This window comes from Gossypium raimondii, chromosome 1 (genome assembly GCF_025698545.1).
Source record: "Gossypium raimondii isolate GPD5lz chromosome 1, ASM2569854v1, whole genome shotgun sequence".
In the NCBI taxonomy this organism is placed as follows: Eukaryota; Viridiplantae; Streptophyta; class Magnoliopsida; order Malvales; family Malvaceae; genus Gossypium; species Gossypium raimondii.
This window is the reverse complement of record NC_068565.1, coordinates 42,127,291-42,150,074: the sequence shown is the minus strand read 5'-3', so window position 1 is coordinate 42,150,074 and position 22,784 is coordinate 42,127,291. Positions and strand designations below refer to the sequence as shown.

Here is a 22,784-nt window from a genome sequence, read left to right as displayed (position 1 = left end):
ATTCTATATTTCAGAAAGTATGTAAAGAGATGATCATAAGTTAAAAAAAAACTTATATTGTGATAAGCTCATCCTAGTATGTTGGTGATTATATGATGCTATGTGCTCAACATATTTGATTAAGTGAATATGGTAACCGAATTTACTTTAATAGATGGAATGTGTGTTTATGTATATCTGTTAGAATAAGTGAAATCAGTATGTGCATATGGTAGAATCTTATGTTTAATTTTTAAGTTAAAGATAATAAGATATTTTGTTTTATGTCTTTACTATTAAACCATGGATATTATAATAGTATGAAAATTGAATTGGAAGATTAAATTGAGTAGAACGCAAGAATGAGTACTTTCGTTCAGTGATATGTGATGAATTAACGAAAAAGACCATGGTTGGACCATGGCAACATGTGATATGTGATTTCCGTATAAGACCATATCTGGGATATGGCATCGGTGTGATATGTGCTACTGTGTAAGACCATAGCTGGGCTATGGCATCAATATGTAAATATGTGTAAGATCATAGTTGGACTATGGCATAGAGAAAACAAAGTACTCAATTCTGTAAGACGTTCTCTAATTGAATAAATGTCGGTAAGTAAAATAGAAGCTAAGTATCAGAATTTAAATAGATATTAATATTGAGCTCGAGTAAGTAAATTCATTGTGTGAAATTATGGGTGAGAGAAAATATTCATAATAAATAGATGTGTTAATTTGTTTGGAATGAACTACGTGGTTATGATGGTATTACATTGATGATGAATACAAAGTCATATATATATGTGTTTATCTATGAGAGTAAGTTAAAAGCTTTATGTCCTCACCATCACTCCCTCATCAGTATTGTTTTATGACGAAAATTATCTTGATGAGACAGATATGTTTTTCAACTGAATTAATTCTGACAGTATAGAAGTAAACACTTAAATGTTTGAGTGAAAATGTATTGATTATGAGTTGAAACTCATAAATACATGGATCAAAGAGTATAACATTTTGTTATTGAGAAATGTTATAATTATATGAGCACATGAGTTATGATATTTGGATTATGATGCTATATAGAAATTTCTATTGTGAATTAGTGATTTGAGTTGGCATATGAATTATGTGTTGAGAACAAAAGTGATTAAAAGAAAATGTTTATTAAATGCTTTGAGAATGTGAAATTAGTAATGAATTGGCTATTTGTGATAGTATGTGTTATGTGCATTTATGGGTAAGATAAATTTGAGGCTTTACTACACTCACCCCCCATATCAGTAAAATGTTACAATGAAATTTGTAAGATGTTGGTTGAATAAGCTTACGAGTGCAATGTTACAGAAGTTTGTGTATGGAAGATTAATAATGTGGTCGGAAAAGTGAATGAATTAGAAAATGAAGACAATATAAAAAGAGAGATATTGGATATTTTTGAAAACTACTCGGATTATGCAAAGTTACTATCATAAAAGAAGTTAAATCTGATTAAATGATTTATTCAGGTATGTTATTTAAAGAAAGAATTAACCAAATTTTTTTCTGGATCGATTTCTGTTAGTAAAGAGATAATGTGAAAATTCTGATGACAGAATTAGACAATTGAGTAATGTTTGTATTGTATTAATAGCTGAGTACAGTAGATATAATGGGGTAATTACTATGATTCCTTTTAGACAGTCTGTGTGTACAATTATCCTCAGAAGTATATGTGACTATTTAGTTTCAAAAAGAATTCTTATCGTATGAGAACATTAGCTAAACATATTAATAGATGAAAGAATTATTGGTTTGTTTGGGTTATGTTCGACATTGCCATGTTTTTTTTTTTGTTATTTATTCCATTGTGTGAATATGAAAATCGACGGTAAAGTCTGAGTGAGGATAACGTTTTATTTCTACTGGTTATTGTTCTATTGAATATACGTGAAGATTATATTGCTTCTGTTACTTTGGATTCCATTAATTATGAGTGACATTGATCTTTCTAGACATTTTCTTTTATTATAGGAATGGATATCATTCTATATGGATTGTAATTTTTCGATACTTTGTGCAGCTTTAGATGCTGAAATATCGCTAACCTGATTTTCTTATGAATTTATGTGATTATCTATAAAAGATATGAAAGTCCAAAATCATGTGTGAATTTGAAATGTACTATGTGGAAGAAAATCATTAATCTACTATCTGGTAAGATTTTTGAGGACGAAAATCCCTAAAGGGGGGAGAGTTGTAATTGCCCGAATTTCGGTTAGTCAGAATAGTGGTTCGGGACCACAAATTTGACGAGAAAAAAAATATTTTCATTATATTTTTATGGTCTACGATTTCACAAAATGATTACGTGAAAATTTCGTTCGAAAATTTTGACGTTTGGGCACTCAATTTAGTCAAAAGAACTAAATTGTAAAAAGTGCAAAAGTTGAGTTCTACATGTTAGAAGTGTCCAATTGTTATGAAATTTAAAATTGGAGGTCCTTAAATGGTAATTAGGCCATTGGTTAAATTTTTGGACAAAAATGGACAAGAGATAAGTGAAATAGGAAATTTTTAAGTTGGGGGCATTTTGGTCATTTAGTAATTAAAAGAATTAAAAACGCCAAAATAGCCAAAAATTTGTCCATATTCTCCATGGTGAAAGAATCAGCAAGGGGGAAGTCATATTTAGGGTTTTCAAGCTTCCAAGCCCCATTTTTAATGTTATTTACGTTTTTAGAGTCCCGATAACTTGATTTAGCTTATTCTAGCAATAATTTAACCTAGGGTTCATATTTGGAAAAATACTCATAGGTGAAATGTGTTTATTTTGATGTTTTATGGTAGAATATGAAGGTTGAAATTATGTTAAATAACTTTTGCTAGCCGATTTTAATTGAAAACGAGTAAATTGACAAAATCAGTAAAAATACCTAATGTTCATAAGTAAGTGTTAGAGTGAGAATTTGATGTTTTCATAGAAGGGAAAAATGTTCTACATGTTATAAAACATATGAAAAAGGAATAAAGTTTAATTTTCGAGCCTAGGGGTAAAATCATAATTTTGTGAAACTTTAGGGGTAAAAATGTAATTTTACCAAAATGTGATTTTTGGACTGGGTTGAATAATGTGAGTGTTAAATATTTTAAATGTGTTATTATAAGTCAAGAAAGACAAGGAATTGACTTTAATTAGTGAAAAAGGAAAAAATGAGAAAAAGTGAAAATTTCCCGATTGAGCATTCGGAATAAAAAGGGATATGAATGAAGTGACAGAAATGATCACATGTGTGGCATGGACTGTGTGTAGGCCACTATGCAAAAGTGAAAGTGATGGTCACGTGTCTAGTACTATGTGCCTGCTACTACGTGTACCAGAATGATATGTCGCATGTGTAGTACTATGTGCAGGCTACTATGCGTACCGGATGGCTTCGATCATGTGTGTAGTACTATGTACAGGCTACTACGTGTACCGGATAGTGATGGTCACATGTGTAGTACTATGTGCAGGCTACTATGTGAACCAGTATCATTAATTATAAGGTGGTTTCTATGTGTTGATCCCACCGGATATCATTGATTACAAAGGGTGGTTGTTGTGTGCTGAATCCACCGTGTATCTGTTATTATTCCGAAGTGTTCATCAGGAAATTGACTAAGTGAAAGTACATGAGATCATGTAACGATTAAGTGTGATTAATGATGAATATATGTGTGGAATTGAATTGAATAATGATTGAAAGTGAAAAAGTAATATTAGCAACAAAACAGTTTTGGACAGTAACAATAGTGTGACTTTAAAAATCACCAAAAATGATGGAAATTTAATTAGACAGTGAATAAGATATGAAATGAAATATTAATGATTCTATTTTTACATAAAAGGAACAAAAAAGCAAAAGAGTTATATATTTTGAGATATTTGAATTTTAGTGAGGCGAGGTCGGATTGATTTTGAAATTCCTATTACGAATTTGGAAAATAATTAAAAATTGTAAAAAATAATTATGAGTTATAATTTATATGCTTCTAATCCTTAATGACTATATTTTCAAAGGAAATAAACAGAAATATCATCCTAATTACATACAATGAGATAATTCATTTTAGTGAAGAGAGGTTAGAGATGTTGAGCGATGAAACAAGGGTGAATTTAAAGAATAAATTGTACTAATTGGATAAGCCAAAATTTTGAAAATTTTATGATAGGAATATATGTGAGTCTAGTTTTGGATAAAATTAATAGAACTTAATTTGGAGCTCTTTAGCTCTGGATAAAAATAATTTAGTGACTATAACTCGACTAGACAACTTTGAATTTAAATATAAGCGAATAGTGAAATTATGTATAATGCTATTTAAGCATGTTATATACATAAAGGATGTGGGATGGAGAGGAGGAGGAGGAGAATAAAGTATATTAATGAATTGTGTATAATTGGTTAAATGTCTGATTATAATCGATAAATGTTGAAATAGGAGTGATGCTTATATTGGTACATTACTGGCCATGGTAAGCTCCTGAGAGAAAATAAAGTTTCATAGCATATGCGTAGGGTATATTTGGCATGAAATGATGTCATGAGTGGCTCATGAATTAACTCATGTTGGTAAGTTGATGCATAATTATAGTATTCAAATATATACATATTTGTAATATTTTGCTATGTGATTCAGAAAAAGGGGAATAAATAGCATACTGAAAATTCGGCCATGGTGCTAGTTTATGTTAAAGGAGTGTTTTATGGCATATCTTAAGTAATGGAATGTTATGAATTTTGAGATTAATTTTCTAGTTAAATAAATGACAAATGAATTGATTGCGTATTCATAATTTTGACATATGCTTGGTATATGAAACGTAATAATATATGCTTGAATAAACTTTAAGTATTCGAATGACATGGATTTGATGGTGATAAGATTCGAACATTGAATTCGTGAAGCACAGGTGATGTATTATTGTTGTTTTATAGCCTGGTTCGAGAAATTGGTTAGGTAAATGGTAAGTGAAAGGATTTATGGATTTAAAAGAAAATTTGGAGTGAATATGAAATTTGGCTCAATGAAATGATTTCATCAATTAAACATTGTATATTCCAGAATGTGTTAGTGAATTACATATTCGTAAATTGACATTCAAAGTTCAGTTATTGATATATGAAAATAACATGAAAAGATTTATGATTGTGATTAATATTGATACTGACTTAAAGTGGATTCTTCAATATTAGATTGATTTAACGGATATATTGAGCATATGAATGGGTATGTATTGGGCCTTGTAAACCCTAATTAGCGACTCGAAGATAATAATTTGAAAGTTTTTAATTTGGATAAAATTTTATAACTCGGTTTAATATATGTTTATAAGTGTATTTATTCTGGTAATGCCTCGTACCCTATTTCAGCGTAGAATATGGGTAAGAGGTGTTACAATGTGACATCACTAGATTCGGCCCTAATGTTTAGGCTGGGTTTGGGGTGTTACAATATGATTATGAATGTAATTAAAGAATGATTTGGAGGAAAATCCCAAAAGAATGAAAGAATCTAAAATAATTTCTCGTATGGAAAGAATGAAGGAATATTTTCTCAAAATGAATGCAAAGATATACTTCATTAAAATAATGATGTTTAGACATGAGCCTATTTCACAAAGGGGTTATTATCACTTCTACGCTAAAAGCAACAAGTGCGTTCTGAACATTACTCTAAGTAAGCTCTAAAATCTACAGGAATTTCTTCTACAGTCTAATTGTTTAGCACATTCCCTAGTTCATAAGGGCAGATATCTAACAAGGACCCTACTTCAGTTGCTTCTTCAGATATAGCATTGATTCTAGTTCGTTATTATCCATTAGGTCTTGCACCAAGGCTCTAAATTCATTGCACTTTTGAATCTCGTGCCCCACTTCATGATGGAACTCATAGTAGTTCCTCATCTTTTCGTAACTTCCTCCTGAATTCGAAATGGTTGACCCCTTTTTTACCATCTCATTCCAGACCCATCTCAAAGGAGTTTTTATTTCTGCAATGTCTATCTTGATTCTTCTCCCCATATCTTCACTCATCGCGTTTATCCCATCATCAATATGATTGGGTAACGGATTTTCTGTATTAGATGGGTCATCGAATTTGAAAATGCCCATATTGATGAGCCTTTCGACTAGCTTTTTAAAAGCGGTGCAGTTTTCTATCGAGTGCCTCATGATTCCTGCATGGTATTCGCATTGGGCGTTTGCATCGTACCATTTGGGGTACGGGGGTTGCATTGGTTTTAAGTAAAAAGGGGAAACAACATGTGCATCGAATAAACTTTGATACAGCTCCCTATACGTCATTGAGATTGGTGTAAATTGGAGCTTTTCAGTGTTTTGCTTTGTGCCGGATTCTTGTCTTTGTTGACCAGCAGCCACTTTTCTTGGCTGATTTACAGTAATTGATTTTGAGTAACCCTTATTATATGTACTTGTGTTGTTCACCTCGTTTTTCTTTTTCCTTAAGGCTGACCTTTTGTTACTCTCTCCTGCATCTATCTTTCCATTTCTTATGGCATTCTCGATCATTTCGCCATTCATGACTATATTTGAAAAACTTTTTATGGCGCTTCCTAGCATGTGTGTGATGAACGGGACTTTTAAAGTGTTGATAAAGAGTATCGTAGTTTTTTTTCTAGAAGCCTGAATGGCAATTTCCCTCCATCTCTGTGCATATTGCCTAAAACTCTCACTCGATTTCTTCTCCATGTTCTGTAAAGTAATTCTATCAAGAGTCATATCAGTTACATGACTATATTGCTTCATGAATGCTTGTGCTAGGTCCCTCCACGAACCAATCATGGAACATCTCAATTGGTTGTACCATTTCGATGTTGCCCCCACCAGGCTACACTAGAAGCAGTGTATTAGTAGTTAATCATTGTTAACGTATCCAGTCATCCGTCTGTAAAATATGGTGATGTGAGCTTCGGGGCAATTGATCCCATTATACGTTTCAAATTCTGGCATTTTGAACTTGTAAGGAAGTAGTAAGTCTGGAACCAAGCTTAGATCTTTAGCGTCAATTCCATGATGACTATCAACACTTTCTATTACTTTGAATTTTTCCTCTAGCCATTTACACTTGTCCTCTAGTTGTTTTGTCAATTCTTCTTTTGCTTTTTCCTTTTCTGCCACTTCATTAAAATCGAGGATAACGGGATTAGTTGGGTTATCTCCTGGGTTTGAACCTGATCTACCTTGAAAGTTCATTGGCATCAAAGCACCAGCTTAAAATTGTTGAGGCCTAATTGTGACGGATAGTCTCTGTGGGTACATCTCAGCTTAGGTCTGTACATTTGGTAGAGTAAAACTTGGAGGATAGAACGGTTCCTCCTCCCCAGGATTGGCCATGGGGCCTTTTCCCTTATCCATTACGCCAACAAATAATTGGGTCAACTGAGTCATCATGTTTCTTTGAGATTCTAGCATTTTGTCCATCATGTCTTGTTGGATCTTAGCCAGTTGCTCTTGCATTTGCGCTTGTAGTTAGTCTTGCATCTCCCTCTGAAGTTGTTCAAGTCTTTCTAATCTTTGGTCCATGTCTTTTGTTTTTGCTCGAGTACCGTAACGATGTTTGGTTGGTAAGTTTTTGTCAGTTTCCAGATTAACTGAAATAATTTTAACCAATTAGGATCTTTTGGTGGACTTTAATGCATATGATGTAATGTAATACAAATGCATGAAATGAATGCAAAAAGAGACGTTGATTCTGATTCAATTATGTTAGAACAACTTTACTAGAAAATAAATCTCCTTACATAAAGAGGATATATATTCGGCTTTGCCTTCATACTCTAGGTGAAAACATCGATCCTTTCCTTCATCCGGATGTTAAGATAAACCTCGCAAATTTTCTAATAGATGCCTCTACTAGCTCATTTTTGCTTGATCCGGCCCGTGACTTATTGCTCACTCAGCCTTGTGATGCTCGTTAGCTTCTTTAAAAAGGTCAGAACGTTGACAACTCTCGAATAATCTTTGTCAACCTGAAACTTTGGGCAACGAAGCAAAATCGTGTACTCCTCCGTTAGACTATCACCCTTCTCTTGTTGTGTTTCCTCGAAACATATTCGGACAACCGTATTATCTTCCACTTTATCAAGAAATCCATTTTCCATGACAAGCTCTCTATTTAGCAACTGGATGTGAATCAACACCTCTTTTTTATGATGAAAATGTAATGCAATCATAACTAGAACAAAACGAAATAGGTTAGTACCAAGAAAAAGCAAGCAAGAAAAAAATAAAAATAAATAGAGCACCTATTCGGGTGACCACTAGGGGTTCGGCGTGGTTCTACCTAGGGTAGGCTTTTAGAGCTTATTATATGCGGTTCGATTCTAAAGTAAAGGTACCTGAACCAGCAGATTCCTCGATCCTCACTCATTATAGGCTCATACGGACCGAGTTTAGTTCAGAGGAATACATTTCCCTATGACTATACGGAGATGAAAATCACACGAAGGCATAGGTACAGATGTATTGCGAGAATAGTCCACTATCCTATACAGAGGTGAAGACCTCACGAAGGAATAGTTTCTCACTCCCACTTAAAAGGGTATAATCGAGCAATCATGTAATGCAATGTGCAAAAGTATACTAAGAGTCTCGAACCAAACAGAAAACATATCCAAATGATGAAAACCACAAAAATGAAATGCAATGAAAAAATCGTAAATTTAAACCAAATTATCAATTTTCGACAAAAAGACAAAAAATAATCAACTTGCGGCTTGACTCTCTTATTTTGTCCCCAATGGAGTCGCCAAGCTGTCGAAACCTTTTTTTTTGTGAAAGAGGTCGTCGACTTTTTATTAAAAAAATGAAAATTAGGGTATGAGAGTCGCCACCAATCTTTTTTAATGAGGTGTGATCGGGTCACCTCGAAAAATAATTATTTTTATAAATGATTTGATTTATTAAAAAATAATTTTGGTCCACGAAATTCAAAAAGATGGGTTCGGGAGTCGGTTACATACGAGGAAGGATTAGCACCCTCATAACGCCCAAAAATTGGTACCTAGTTGATTAATTAGTGTCTTAATGTTGAGAATTGAGAATTTAAAAAGATTTTAAAAATACAATCCTTTGTTAAAACATTAAAAATTTTCAAGAAAGGGGCATATTACGCGTTAATCAAGAAAGAGATTTACGTCCCGTAAGTTAGGACACAATGTCTTAAATTCCCGATATGAGATTAAATGCCGAAAAATTCACTTATTTAAAAGATATTCAATTATCTCGGTTTTAAAAAAAGACAATATTCCGTAAGTTAGAACACGGTCTTTTACTAATCCCGAGATTATTTTAAAAATATATTTTTTGAAAAGTGGTTCGTATATTTGAATTTATCGAAAAATCGAAATCCCGTAAGTTAGGAAACGACTTCTCAAATTCCAAAAATACTAAATATTGTCTTCGTTTTTAAAAATCTTCTTTTTTTGAATTTGGACGAAAATTAATGTAATGTTTAAAATGATATGCGAATAAAATATCAAGTTATCGAATGATTACAATGAGTGTATTAATAAGCAAATCGTTGCACATACAATAATAATAATAATATAACATACATCATTTTAATGCTAATATTAATAATGAAAAGATTAAAGTAAATAATAACAAATGAATAACAACCACAATAACCAAAATAATAAGTCTAAAACTTGAAAGTATTTAAAAAAACAAATAACACTAATAATGGAATAAAATAACACTAATAATGGCAAAAAAATAAAATAAACAAGCCAATATAAAAAATAATGATAAAATAAAACTAATATAAGATAGATTTAAAATTGAGAGTAAGTAAATAAATAAATAAAATATTAAATAAAACAGTTAAAAAATAATGGTGAAAATGATAATGATAATAATAATAGTAATAATATTATAAAAATAAGATAATAAATATGTAAATAAAACATACATAAGACTGTATTTAAGGATTATAAAAGAAATAAAAATAAATTAGTAAAAGAAATATTAGGATTTAGATATATAAAAAACTAAACAAATAATGGATATAAAAATAAAAATATTATTAACTTGAAGAAAAATGAAGAACAATAGACAAATAATAAAGTAAATTAATCAAAGGACTATACTGAAATCAGAATGAAATTCGAGGCAAAATTTGTAATAAATTTAATGATTAAATCGAAATAGGACTGAAAATAATGCGCTTGAAAAAGGAGGGGTCATTGGGGAAATTATTCCCCTTTCCCAAAACGACACCGTTTCAGGTGTTTTCCCCTTTTAAAACGATCTAAGGACCAAATTAAAAAAAATAAAAGTTTGTGGCAAAATTAAAAATAAAGAAAATAGGATAGGATCCAATTGTAACTAGCCTCAAAAGTGGAAGGTCTAAGGACGCAAATAGCCCCTTCGTCTAAAAACACGCGGATCCTAGGCGGTTCTGGTCGGATCGGTCCGGTCCAGGTTAAAACGACGCCGTTTTGACATTTATGTGTGCTGACCCAAAACGGCGTCGTTTCATAAAAATCATTTTCAAACACCTTCTTAAAAAAACAAAGAAATCCTCTCAACTCTTCTCTCCCTTTTCTAGGCTCCGGCCATCGCTCCAGTCATCGGCCATCGTGTCGGCCACCCGCCGCCGTCCATGGTGGCCGGAGAGTAAAAAAAGCCATTTTTGGGCTTTTCAACTCCCCGAGCCTAAAAAAATGCCAATTTTCATTGGAATCAGCGAACCTTCTTCCCCGGCCGAGCAAAAACGCGAATAAAAGTAAGATTTTAATCATTTATCTTTATTTTCTTTGTGTCTTTTTAAAAAAAATGAAAGTGATAAAAATGAATCAAATGAAAAAAGAGTAAAGAACTACCTTCAAAATTGATTTGTATTTGTATTGATTTTTCTGTGATTTTTTTTATTCGTGTTCGTAAGGTAGAAGCCAAAATACAGGAATCGAAGCCCCTTTTTATAGCACGAAAATATCCTCTTTTTTATATTTTTCTCTTTTCTCTTATTTTTTACACAGTTATTAGATTCTTCTCGTTCATTCATTTTGCAGGTACAAGGTCGTTGGCACCGGCGTATGGAGCGCGCGTGGGAGGTGGTCGATGGAGGTGCTGGTGAAAATTGTTTAGCTAGGTTTTTTTTTTTTTGAAAATGTAATGGGTTTGGGCTTGTATTGGGCTAGGGTCTTGGGTTTTTTAGTTTGTAAATGGGCTGTTTGATTCTTGGACTTTTTATTGGGTTTGTTTTATTTGGTATTTTTTTGTTTGGTTTATTTTTAGTGGGCCGGGCGAATCGGGCCTGTTACAGTTGTTTTATTAAAAGAAACTTTTTATACAAGTTAAAAAAAACTTTCAAACATTTCCCATTCATACTGTATGTTGGGACGAGTGGGGTGTTATAGGCATATTGAATGTTAATTCAATTGTTTCATCTTGGTGTTGAGAAATTTGTCTTAATGAAGTTTTTAGTGCAGCAATATTTGTAGCACCTTCTAGCCTCCATTTGGCAAGGAGTTGGCTTTCATGCCCTTGTATTGTTCTTGAAATTGTGGCATGAGATCTTGAACTGTCTGTTTCTATTAAAAAAAAACTCTTATTGGGCTTTGGATTAAAACTTTAGTGTTAACTATAGAGTTCATGGCTTTGAAATGAAGTTGATAAACAAATATGTTAACACCTCTATTTTGGGGTGCATCTTGTAATTATGAGTATGAACTTGAACTGTCAAAGATTTTAAAATGTTTTTATCAATTAATGAAATCATAAACTTTGGAAGCAATTAAAATGTATTGGTCAGTATATAGGCTTATTTCAGCAGTTCCTAATAACGAATAATTAAACAATATGTGTCTTTGGTCCCTTAAAATAATTTTGACACCTGCTTGAACTAATCCATTTTTTTCGTTCTTCTTTCTCCCATATTAGGCTTCTTCTAGAAGTGTAAGTATTATGGGCTTCATTATTTTGATCAAGGTTTTAAAAACTAGACCAATGGTCAAACAAGTCAAGCCACCATTTCTCAACTTGACCGGTTTGTTTAGCTCACTCGAATAAATTATTAAAATATTCATAAAAATAAATAAATATATTTTAAAAAAAAAGAGAGAAACTGGTTTAACTTATTCAACCGGATTTTTTAGCTTGGTTCAATAGGTCTTTATCAGTTAGTAGGTCAATTGGTTCAACCACTATCTTTAGGCTGATACCTCAGTCAATTTCCAATCTGATCAGTTGGTCCAGTTTTGAAAACACTAATTTTGATCGATGAAAGAACTTTTCCAATCTCATCAAGTCAAGCAAGCAAGCAATGAAGTTCAAAACAGAATTAGTCGTCAACATCTCTACCTCAAGAGGATGAATTTCAAGCATTATTGGCATTGCTAGATATTATCAAGGAAGAAAAAAAGGAAAAAAAAAAAGAGAGAAATAATGTAAAATAAAATAATTAAAATTATTTTTAAAAATGTTCATATGGGCAGATTATTATTGGCTAGAATTTTTTAACGAATATAACATTTTTGTGTAAAAGGGTAACAAAATAATAGTTTAGGTACAATTGTGACAAAAGAAAAATTTTAGATACCAACTTGAGAAAATTGTATAGTTTAGATACTAATGAGCTTTTAAAATAGATTTAAGAGTTTGACTAATAGAGATAGTAATTTAAAAAAAAAAAGAGTAATTTAGGTATCATTTGTAACCAAAAAAATTGGATACAAAGATGAGAAAGGTGAATACATTAACCAAATCTCAATTGCATGATTTGCATTTTATTTTCCGGGATGGTTGGGAATATGATTCTAGGAAAAATCACTAGTTGAACTTATTAACGGTTTCTAAATTTCTTTTCAGAAGAAACTACTACATCTTAATAATGATTCACAGTGACATTATACTCAACAATAGCATCCCCGGTGGTTACATTAAGGAAGTAGGTCTTAAGTTTTGCAACCCCTTTAGCCATCCTGAATTTTCCTCTTCCTCCAACCACGGCAAGCTCACGTTCAGTCTCCGATATTGGATTCCTTGAAAACACACTAATGGAGCTTCCATTGAACTCACCCTTTGTGAAGCCAAAATCAAAGAAAGCCATCAAGGTGGGCATACCTTTACTGGATGACACCCAGAGCCCTTGTACATTACCAATAACCTCCGAAGTCGGCTCCGGACCTTCAGTGAGGGGATCATCGACGGCATAGACGCTGCTGAATGGTGCCGCTGACTTTTCATTCCCGGTGATGTTGCCATGGGCTACTAGGACGGCTGAAGGATTTTTCCCAGAGAGAGTGTCGTGGAAAAAGAAGTGGAGATTGGTTACTTTCTCCGCATTGGAAACAAATGGCACCGTCTTGGAATAGTATTGGGTATAAATTGGAGAGATGGCGCTGGTGATGACCAAAATCCAAGAGATGATGGATGATCCTTTCATTTTCCAAGTTTGTAGTGTAATGCAGTTTCAGAAGTTTGGTCGAATGCAATAACATATATGCAAGAACATATGGGATTTCGTAACTTGCATCGTTTATATCCAGTATTATTAGACGTTACTTTTACAAGATCTGGTATTGTAATAATAATAGCTAAAATAGGAGATTATATCTCAGATTTCCTTTTAAAGGGGTTTTATAAAAATAATACGACTATTTTACCCTGCCCAAAAAAAAATTAATTACAAAAATGATTCAGGTTAAAAAATAATCACCCAAATGATCTAAAATGAACAGTAAATTTATGTTGGTGAACTTAATGGACGGCACCACTTAAATTTCTGACAAAAGCATTGCCTAATGATTGTGTCAAGGGTTAAATTTTTTTTTTTGGTGATGGACAGTACTAGATGATCGGCACCTATATATATATTTTTTCAAATCTTAGCATACTAGTATACATTTATACTGACATTTAAAAAAAAATTGGATGTTGGACAATAAATGGTCCTCACCATTTTTTCCTATAAAAAGAAATTTTTTTGGTGTTGGCACATTGATGGTTGGCATCCACTTTATCAAACTAAAAAAAAAAAAGTTTTTTTGGGGTTAGGGGAAGTAGATGGAGTTGGCTAAAAAAATACCCCCAACATACTAAAAAAACACCTTAATAAATAACACACCTTTACTATAATTAATAATTAGTTATTAATTAATGTTCTTTTACTTTATTGATTGGTTAGTAATTAACATCTTTCTACTGTAATGATTAAGAATTAATTATCACTTCTCCACTCACTTTTTTTTCTCATTTAATTGTTAAACATATTTTTATTATTGTATTATTATTAAATATTATAAGTATTATTATTGTATTATTATTATTATGAAAGATATAAGTATTATTATTATTCAACATATTTTTTTATTATAGCATTATTGTTAAACATATATATGAATACATAAATACAAAAATATAAGCAAAATGCTAAAATATAATAAATTAATATTATTCAACAATAATCCTCTATAGTTATAATTAGGGGTGTGCAAAATTCGGGTAAAACCGAAAAAATTCGGTTAACCGACCGAATTCGGTTAATCGGTCGGTTAACCGAATTTTTTCGGTCGGGGATCGGTTAATTATTTTTTTATTTTTCGGTTAACGGTTAATTCGGTTCGAAACCGGTCGGTTAATCGAAATTTTTCGGTTAACCGAAAAAATTAATAAATAAAATTGTAATATATAAATAGGTCCACTATTCATCTAAACCCAATCTAAACCCAAGTATTCAGCTCAACCCAATTACCCAACCCAACCCAATCATAAAATTAAATTACAAATAATTTAATAAATAAAAATAAAATTTTAAAACTAAGACTAAAACTAAAGTCTAAAAGTCTAAAAATAATTTAATTATGTAGTGATTCAATTTGGTTAATTCGGTTAATTCGGGTAATTCGGTTAATTCGGGTAATTCGGTTAATTCGGATAATTCAGATAATTCGGTTAATTCGGTTAATTTTTAACCAAAAATAAAAAAACATATAATTTTCGGTTAATTCGGTTAACCGACCGAATTAACCGAAAAAATTTCGGTTCGGTTAATTTTTTTGAAAAAAATTTCAATTCGGTTAACGGTTAAAGATTTTGAAATGTCGGTTAATTTGGTTAATGTTATTTCGGGTCGGTTAACCGGTTGGTTAACCGAATGAACACCCCTAGTTATAACAGGTGTTTTGAGATTACAATATTTCAGTTGTCTATAAAATTCCAGACGTGACATATACATGATTTTACATCCAGCTGTAGACAGGGCTCTATGGCAGATCCAATATGCCAAAATGGTAGGCATTGGGTAATCTCCTTCTAATTGTACCATCACATTATGATTATCATATAGATGTGCAATTGTAATAGCATGATGGTATTGAAAATGTTTCGGACCTCTCCAAAGAGGAAAGAAAGTTATGTCACCTCGCTTGGTTAAATAATTGAGGATCACCCCAAACCTGTTGGCAATCAGGACACCTGTCATAGGCATAACCATCCAAAGGTTCTGCAGTGCGGCGATTGTGAAAACACAGTGAATTACGTAATTCATCGATTCCATCAGTGAAAACTCTAGCATAGACATCATATGAACTCAATAACTCGTCTAGCAGTTGATGTCGAACATAGAGCCATTGATATTTGCCTTAACCAAGACAAACAAATATTGCTCGAAATCCGCAATTTCCATCACCCCTAACATCTTGTACATGTGTGATGTAAGAGTGGAACATATCTGGAATTTCTTTCATTAGTGGATGAGTGTTACATGATTCAGGCATCTGGTTTAAGTTTATGAAGTCTAAAACTTGCTCTGATGGCTCCTGGTTTAAGTCTAGAATTTCGATTACGTATGAACTATGTCTTGTAGGTTCTTTGTTCAACTCTACCATATCCAACCCAACATATTTTGACGTGGTTGAATGGCTACGTCTTCTGGGAGCTTGACTTATAGAATCAACTTTGTTGTTGTTTCTTCAAGGTTTGTCGTCCACGCGTATTTTAAAACAAGGCAGGTTCGTATTAATTTTATATAACTCGAAATCAAAACCATTCAAATCATATTGTTTTATATAACTTTGCTTATTTATTGTATTAATTACAACAAAATTAATTTTTCCCCTTTTTTAAGATGTTGACTCTAATTTTTTGGACTAAATTGATTACACTAATTAATTTAAGATGTTGAAAATGAAGATATTTGGAAAATGTACTAATTAATTTTTTGGACCACATTAATTTCTTTGGACCACATTAATTTAAGGGTCTGTTTGATTGAAGGAATTGATTTTCCGGAAAATCATTTCCAACTTTTCCAGCGTTTGATTGGCGGAAAACATTTTCCATTTGGAAAATGAACTCCAAAACAATGGAAAATGGGTTACATTTTAGGGAAAATGTCTTACCCTTTCAATTTCCGTAAGACATTTTTCGTGCTCTCCTCTCTATTGCCTCCTTCATTCCTTCCTTCATTTCCGGTAGAAAATTGCTTACATTTATCGATTTTCCAAGAACTTGTTTTTTAATTATTCAATACTTGTTTTTTTAACACAATTACAAATAATTTATTTGATATTAATTTTTTTCAATTTATAACGATTAATATTGTAGCTTAATAATTGAGTATTATTATAAATAAATCATTGCAATATATGTAAAAATAATTTAAAATATAAAAAAATTATTAATATATATATCAATATATGTAAAAATAATTTTTTCGAAAAATATTTCGGAAATCATCAAACAATAGAAAATATTTTACAGATTCAATCAAACACCGAAAAATATTTTCCAAGAAATCATTTTACGAGAAAAGTAAAACATTTTCCTGAAATCATTTTACGGAAAATATTTTACTGGCAATCAAACAGACCTTAAGATATTGACTCTAATTATTGTATTAATAAAAAGACTCATTGGGAAAGACACTCATCCAATAAAATGAGAAATGTTGTAATCAATTACACGGAAAATGAGAATTAGGGTGTTTTTTTTAATATGTTGGGGGTGTTTTTTTAGTGATACCCGAAGTAGATGGCAAGCACCCACTTTTTCGGAAATAAAAAAAAAAAATTGGGTGCTGAAACACTAATGATTGACACTCTTGTACCAGATTAAAAAAAAATTGGATGTTGGGACACTGATGATCAATACTCTTGTACTAGATTAAAAAATAACGGTGCTAGGACATTGATGGTTGACACCCCTTAATCTATACATATGGAAGCTCTTTGGGTTGTGATATTATAATTGGATGGGAAAATTTTGTTGAGATCATCATGATTCTTAATTTAAACAATCAAATTAAAAAATTATTTAAAAAAAGAAATTTAAAATAAAAAATAGAATTTAATTAAATGATAAATTATATTTAAAGCAATAAATTAAAATTAAAATAATTAATTATAGGATAATTATATTTAAAGTAATAAATTTATATTAAAAATAGAATTTAATTAAAGGATATGAGACGGGCCATTAAATTAATTAAAGGCTAAATTAGATTTTAAGTAAAAGAAAAGGTGATGGGACGAGGCCACTAAATGCCGGCTTTAGGCTAGGAAAAGGTGTCAGGCCTTGGCCTGTGAATGGTTGGGTTCTGGCCGGCTTCATCAGCCCATGTCAAGCAGCTTAGGCCGTGTTAGCCCGTGTCGGATCCAAAATTTCAACCAGCAAATGATACGGAGTAAAATAATTTTACAAATCCAAAAATAATACAAACATTTTATAAAATTGATATACAAAATTATAAAATTTGATCAACAAATAATATGGATTAAAATTGATTTACAAATAAAAAAATAATACGAACATTTTCAATAGTAGTTTCTCCACAGTTAGTTGTCTTCTACTTGAATCAGGTCTTTGTTGTATTGAGTAATTTCGACCATGCTCGTCCACCATATTCTTTAACCGTAACTGGTCTACACAGTTTGTCATTTATGACGCAAGAAATCATCCAATCTTTGATGGCATAACCTTCATGGTTCATGTGACAGTATATAATTCAACTCTGAAATTCGGTTGTACACTCCTACACACTCCCATCTGCAATCCACTACATCACACATATTTGATGATATACTCCCAAATACGGTATTCCAATTTGATGGTACACACAACACTTTCATTTGAAGGTAATCTCAACAATTTCTTTCCCATCCAATTACAATACCACAACCCAAAGAGCATTACAGCAAAACAGGTTTTTAGCGGCATTTTTTTTTTGCCCTATAGTGGTGCTTATAAGCATCACAAAAAATGTCGCTTTAGATAGCACCGCTAAAATTTACGGCGTTATGTGAAAAAATACCGCTATAAAACATGATCTTTAGCGGCGTTTTTATTACAAACGCCGCTAAAAAATATGATATTTACCGACACTTTTTTAAAAACGCCACAAGAGAGTCGAGCATGTTGTGGTGTTTATAACTAGAAGCGCTGCAAAAAATCATGTTCTATAGCGGTGTTTGTGGGAAAACACCACTAATATTAACAGATTTTACCAACCCATTTTATTTTATATAGAATCCGAATTTTCAACATATTTTCTTGTAACTTGAAATCCAACAACAATCTTCAAATCTAAATAATACTATCACGAAAGAATTATGTATATGATCTAAATTAATAACTGAAACAACAAAATATATTCAAGAATGCATATAATTATTTTTTTTTTAAAAAAACAAGAAACACACCCATTTAACGATTTCCTTGATTTAAGTTCTTTATCCCTGAAAGAAACAACAAAACAAATCCAAAGGAAATTTAACCATAAATTCTTACATTGGACATATCTATATGCAAAGGGATCAAGGACAAAAGTATAACACAGGTATAAAAATGACAGTTGTTGAATATTTTAGCTACTTTCTATATTCTAAATTAGGGCTTCTAATTACAGGCGAGTAATATTTTAGCTACCTTTCTATATTTTAGCCACCCACCATTTTACTAAACAATCAAATTTTATTTTCAACTCTACCAAATTAATAATAAAAAGAAGAAGTGATTTTCGATAATTCCAATTTCAAATTAAATATCATAAATACTAAAAAGTAAAAACCTATAGATAGAGAGAAGTTCAAAATCTCAATTGGTATAATTTCATAAGCAGTTCATGAAGATGCAGAAGCCGCATGATGCCAATAATTCCAGTTGAGACAACATAACAAGTTATGTACATATGTGTTACAGGGAAAACACAATACCAAATTATTTGCGTTATATATAATCTCAAGTTAGTAAGGCCATGAAAATAACAATAAAGTACATTTATGTCTTCAAACTGATATGCTATCAATGCGAGGATGTCACAATGTCCATCTAACAGTTCCATAAGCTCCAACTCAGAACTGAAAAATATCTGTAATGCAGAATAGGGAGCATGATATTACACAATACGCACATAGTAAATACATACTACAGCAGAGGATATACCATGTCTTTCAGTAGAGTACGGGACCCAGAGTCTACTGCATCCAAATGGGCTGTGACAGTAGGGTGTTCTCAGCCTAAAACTCGGCTGGAGGTTTTAAACGTACTAATCTCCTGATTTTATTCGTGTTCTCCAGATATCGCTTGAGAATATTAAGAAAAGGGGTGGGGCAAAACGTTAGCAGAAGTATCCATCGAAGAAAATGCAAAAGGATGCTAATTGACAATCAGACAAAAAGTTACAGTTTCCTAGCACAGAGATATTAGATGTGCTTAAGCAGCACAAGAAAGTGAGTTGCCACATGCTACATTAATTCTAGCGTTTTGATAATCATGGCCAGATGAAAGATCATAATTAGTTTTCTTAAGCCTCACTGAAGTGGTGCAAGTCAAATTAAAACAAATAGCACCAACAGCTTCTGATCAAAAGGAAGAACGCCAAAACTATGGTTAGAATACTAACTTGTGACCTCACCTTCCAAATGATTTCATCCAAAGTCAAGAATATCCTTCCGTATTTATCCAGAAAAAGGCGCTATGTTGGTAGCTTCCCACGTACATCCTTTACAGCTGAGGTTAACAAAGATCAGCTCTGCCACTAGAGCAAAACCATTCAGGAAGTAAATCAGTAATAAAATTCAAGTATGTAGCCTAATGCACCATGTTAGATGATTTATTTGATTCCCTTTCAAATGCACTACAATTATCGGTGTTAACATTCTTTTCTTTTTAATTCTGTGGAGTGCCAAATTACATTTCAAAAGATAAAAAAAAAAAAGAAGAAGCAATATTTATTTTAATTTACAGACCATAAGAATGGGTCGCACCATGAGCAAGCAATGTTAAACATCACAGAGAAGCTTATGTAACTAAGAGCACAGAGATATGTGCAAGTCATGATACAGAAAACCCAGTGCTTTTTAATATCAAATCATTTAGAACAGTTCTTTCAAAGAACCTATGAACCATTCAAGCTCTCTCACCTCAAACAGCATGAAAACTGCATACTTTAGTCAAGTTTCAAGTTTTGCCGCTTTATTAAATCTCACAAACTAAGATTGCACATGTAAAGAGGGCAAGGTATACTTACATGCAAGTTCATCATACTCATCTTTGCACAACAACATAGACGCTGACATCTCCAAGCACCATGTAAACAATGTAAACAGACCTGATAAAAGAACATTTTTGTTCATTTATTTAAACTGATATCTCAGGATGGCTTTAATTAAGGTTTAGGAAACAGATCCATCCACAATCAACAAAGACAGGAAACCTGTGGCCCTGATGAATTAACTCATGGAATTAACTTAAATTCAGGGTAGAAAAAAATAAAACATGACAGAAGCAAAAAGGTTATGCTACTGCTATATTTTGAATTAGAAGAACCCACTGCCCAGTTTAAAAAGTATCCGTAAATACAGACTATGTTTCTTTTTACTCTCAAAATGACTTTTCCACTTATGAAAGTTACCAGACCACGCGAACAAAGATGGAAGTTTGGTAAAGAAATCCAGTGAATCAGGCCTGTTGAACCATTGTTTATACTTTAGACTATCTGCAACTTAACAAACTTTAGCTACATGTTTAAAACATTTACAATAGAACTAAAAATGAATGCTGTGCTCATTGCAGTCCATGCAAGACTTGAGCAATTAACTAACAATTCTGTGCTAATGGCAGATGCAAGCGTTTGACATAGTTCAATCATGTTAGAACAGATCAACAAAATCACAACCATCAAAACCTTTAAAATTCAACAAAATCATGCAATGCGATTTAGCTGTACACTTTCTCACTTCAATGCCCACTTTCAAGAATTCAAATCGAAACTTACCATAACTCAAATCTAACCTTATATTCATACTTAAGAACTTAAAACTAACCTACAAACATTGAATTCTCTGTTGAAAACTCAAATTTTCCTCACTTAGACAACAAGAAATCTCATTAGCATGGTAAATCTAACTTGGAAAACAACAAGAAATCTTAGAAATCTTGACTCTCTCTAACCCAACGAACATGAGCATAGTTTTAAAAATGAGGAAATCATTGGAAATTAAGTTTCATGGATAGAAAATCATTAAATTAGGTTACATCATCATTGCCTAGTTGGATTTTCCAAAAATCAAAGTCAAGAACAATCAAGAAATCGATCTCCCTTCTTTTCCATATTCTTACAAAAATAGAAAAAATATGGAAAATCATGTTTTGATCTTAAAACAGAAAATCTTGCTAGAAATAAACTTTTCAAGATTGATTGATAAGAATCAAAAGCTTAAAAAATTATTGAAAGATTTAAGAGAAATTTTGAAAGAAAATGTAGAGCAAATTGTGTTCATGAAATGAAATGGTTCATTCAATATTTAAAACAAAATCTAATTTTCCATGGCATTAAACAAAAAAATTTTGAATTTTGAATTTTGAATTTTGAATTTTGAATTTTAAATTATATAACAAAACACAGTTTTGAACAAACATAACCAGATCTTTGACATAAAACATAATCCTTGAGGTAATGCTCAATTATGTTATCAAAAAGAAATAAAATCCCATTTCCAATTCCATAGATCATGAACAGCCACAACAGATCATGTGTTTGCCAAACATCATCCATTTCCAATTTCTACCAAATCAAATCCCATCCAGAAAGTAGAATAAAATTATTCGATTTCCATAAAAAAAAGACCCATTAACGATCTACATCTATACAAAAAAGATTCAACTAATTCAACAAACTAGAAGCGATAAAGAGCATAATTGGAAAAATCAGCAAAAGAAATCAAAGCATAAGATGGGATGGGATGGGAGAAAATGGAGGGGTAGACGTACCGTTCAACTAAGATGTTGCCTTTAGAGTTGGCGAATAACACCGCGAGAATCATGGCGATGTATCTCCCTCTCTCAGATACTCCCTTTTTCTCTTGAGGTAGGGAGACGGAGATCAGCTAAGTTACTCCTGCTTTGTTCTGTGTCGTCAATCGTCGTTTTCTTTCCCATTTCCCTTTCTTTATTTTACGTTTAGTTCGGGTCGGATCAGATGTCGGGTTGGATGGAATTTTGTATTGTTGTTATACCTTTAGTGGCATTTAGGGAAAAACACTACTATTTCTTTACCTTTTGCGGCACTATTTCCACAAACGCCATCATAGAATGACTTATTGCAGTGTTTTCGTTTAGCGTCACTAATGGTATATATTTGTGGCATTTTTTAATACAAATACTGTTAAAAGTTCAACCTTCGTGGCGTTTTCGCTCCAAACGCACGAAAAATGCCGCTAAAGGCTTAATTTGCAGTAGTGGAGCTTTCATATATATAAACAAATAGGGTGTCGACCATCAATGTCCCATCACCCCAAATTTTTTTTTTAAA

General features: G+C 32.1%; 2 protein-coding genes and 1 long non-coding RNA gene across 4 annotated transcripts; all 3 read right to left on the bottom strand.

The window, feature by feature from the left end:
• Positions 1-5,776: 5,776 nt before the first annotated feature.
• On the bottom strand, positions 5,777-7,486 carry LOC105787041 (uncharacterized). Its single transcript, XM_012613499.1, has 3 exons — positions 7,324-7,486; positions 6,963-7,209; positions 5,777-6,857 (listed from the first exon to the last, which is right to left on the bottom strand). The coding sequence occupies exons 1-3, from the start codon at positions 7,484-7,486 to the stop codon at positions 5,777-5,779; spliced, it is 1,491 nt and encodes a 496-aa protein (XP_012468953.1).
• A 5,271-nt stretch (positions 7,487-12,757) lies between these two features.
• Positions 12,758-13,443, bottom strand: LOC105787313 (dirigent protein 4). The gene has a single exon (XM_012613687.2). It carries the CDS (start codon positions 13,416-13,418, stop codon positions 12,858-12,860), a length of 561 nt encoding a protein of 186 aa, XP_012469141.1. The 5' UTR covers positions 13,419-13,443; the 3' UTR covers positions 12,758-12,857.
• Positions 13,444-19,047: 5,604 nt separating this feature from the next.
• LOC105785884 (uncharacterized) lies at positions 19,048-22,442 on the bottom strand. Of its 2 annotated transcripts, XR_008198036.1 has the most exons (5): positions 22,244-22,442; positions 20,502-20,582; positions 19,887-20,009; positions 19,415-19,554; positions 19,048-19,340 (listed from the first exon to the last, which is right to left on the bottom strand). It is a non-coding gene; the product is annotated as an uncharacterized LOC105785884 (long non-coding RNA). The 2 variants fall into 2 exon arrangements; XR_008198034.1 differs by having other exon boundaries at positions 19,048-19,554; positions 22,244-22,441.
• Between the last annotated feature and the right edge of the window lie 342 nt (positions 22,443-22,784).

Coding starts and splice junctions, on each gene's coding strand:
- LOC105787041 (XM_012613499.1), bottom strand. CDS start 7,486: ATGCAAGAGCAACTGGCTAAGATCCAACAAGACATGATGGACAAAATG. Junction 7,210..7,323: donor GGAACCGTTCTATCCTCCAA/GTTTTACTCTAC, acceptor TGAACTTTCAAG/GTAGATCAGGTTCAAACCCA. Junction 6,858..6,962: donor AAAATGCCAGAATTTGAAAC/GTATAATGGGAT, acceptor CTTCTAGTGTAG/CCTGGTGGGGGCAACATCGA.
- LOC105787313 (XM_012613687.2), bottom strand. CDS start 13,418: ATGAAAGGATCATCCATCATCTCTTGGATTTTGGTCATCACCAGCGCC.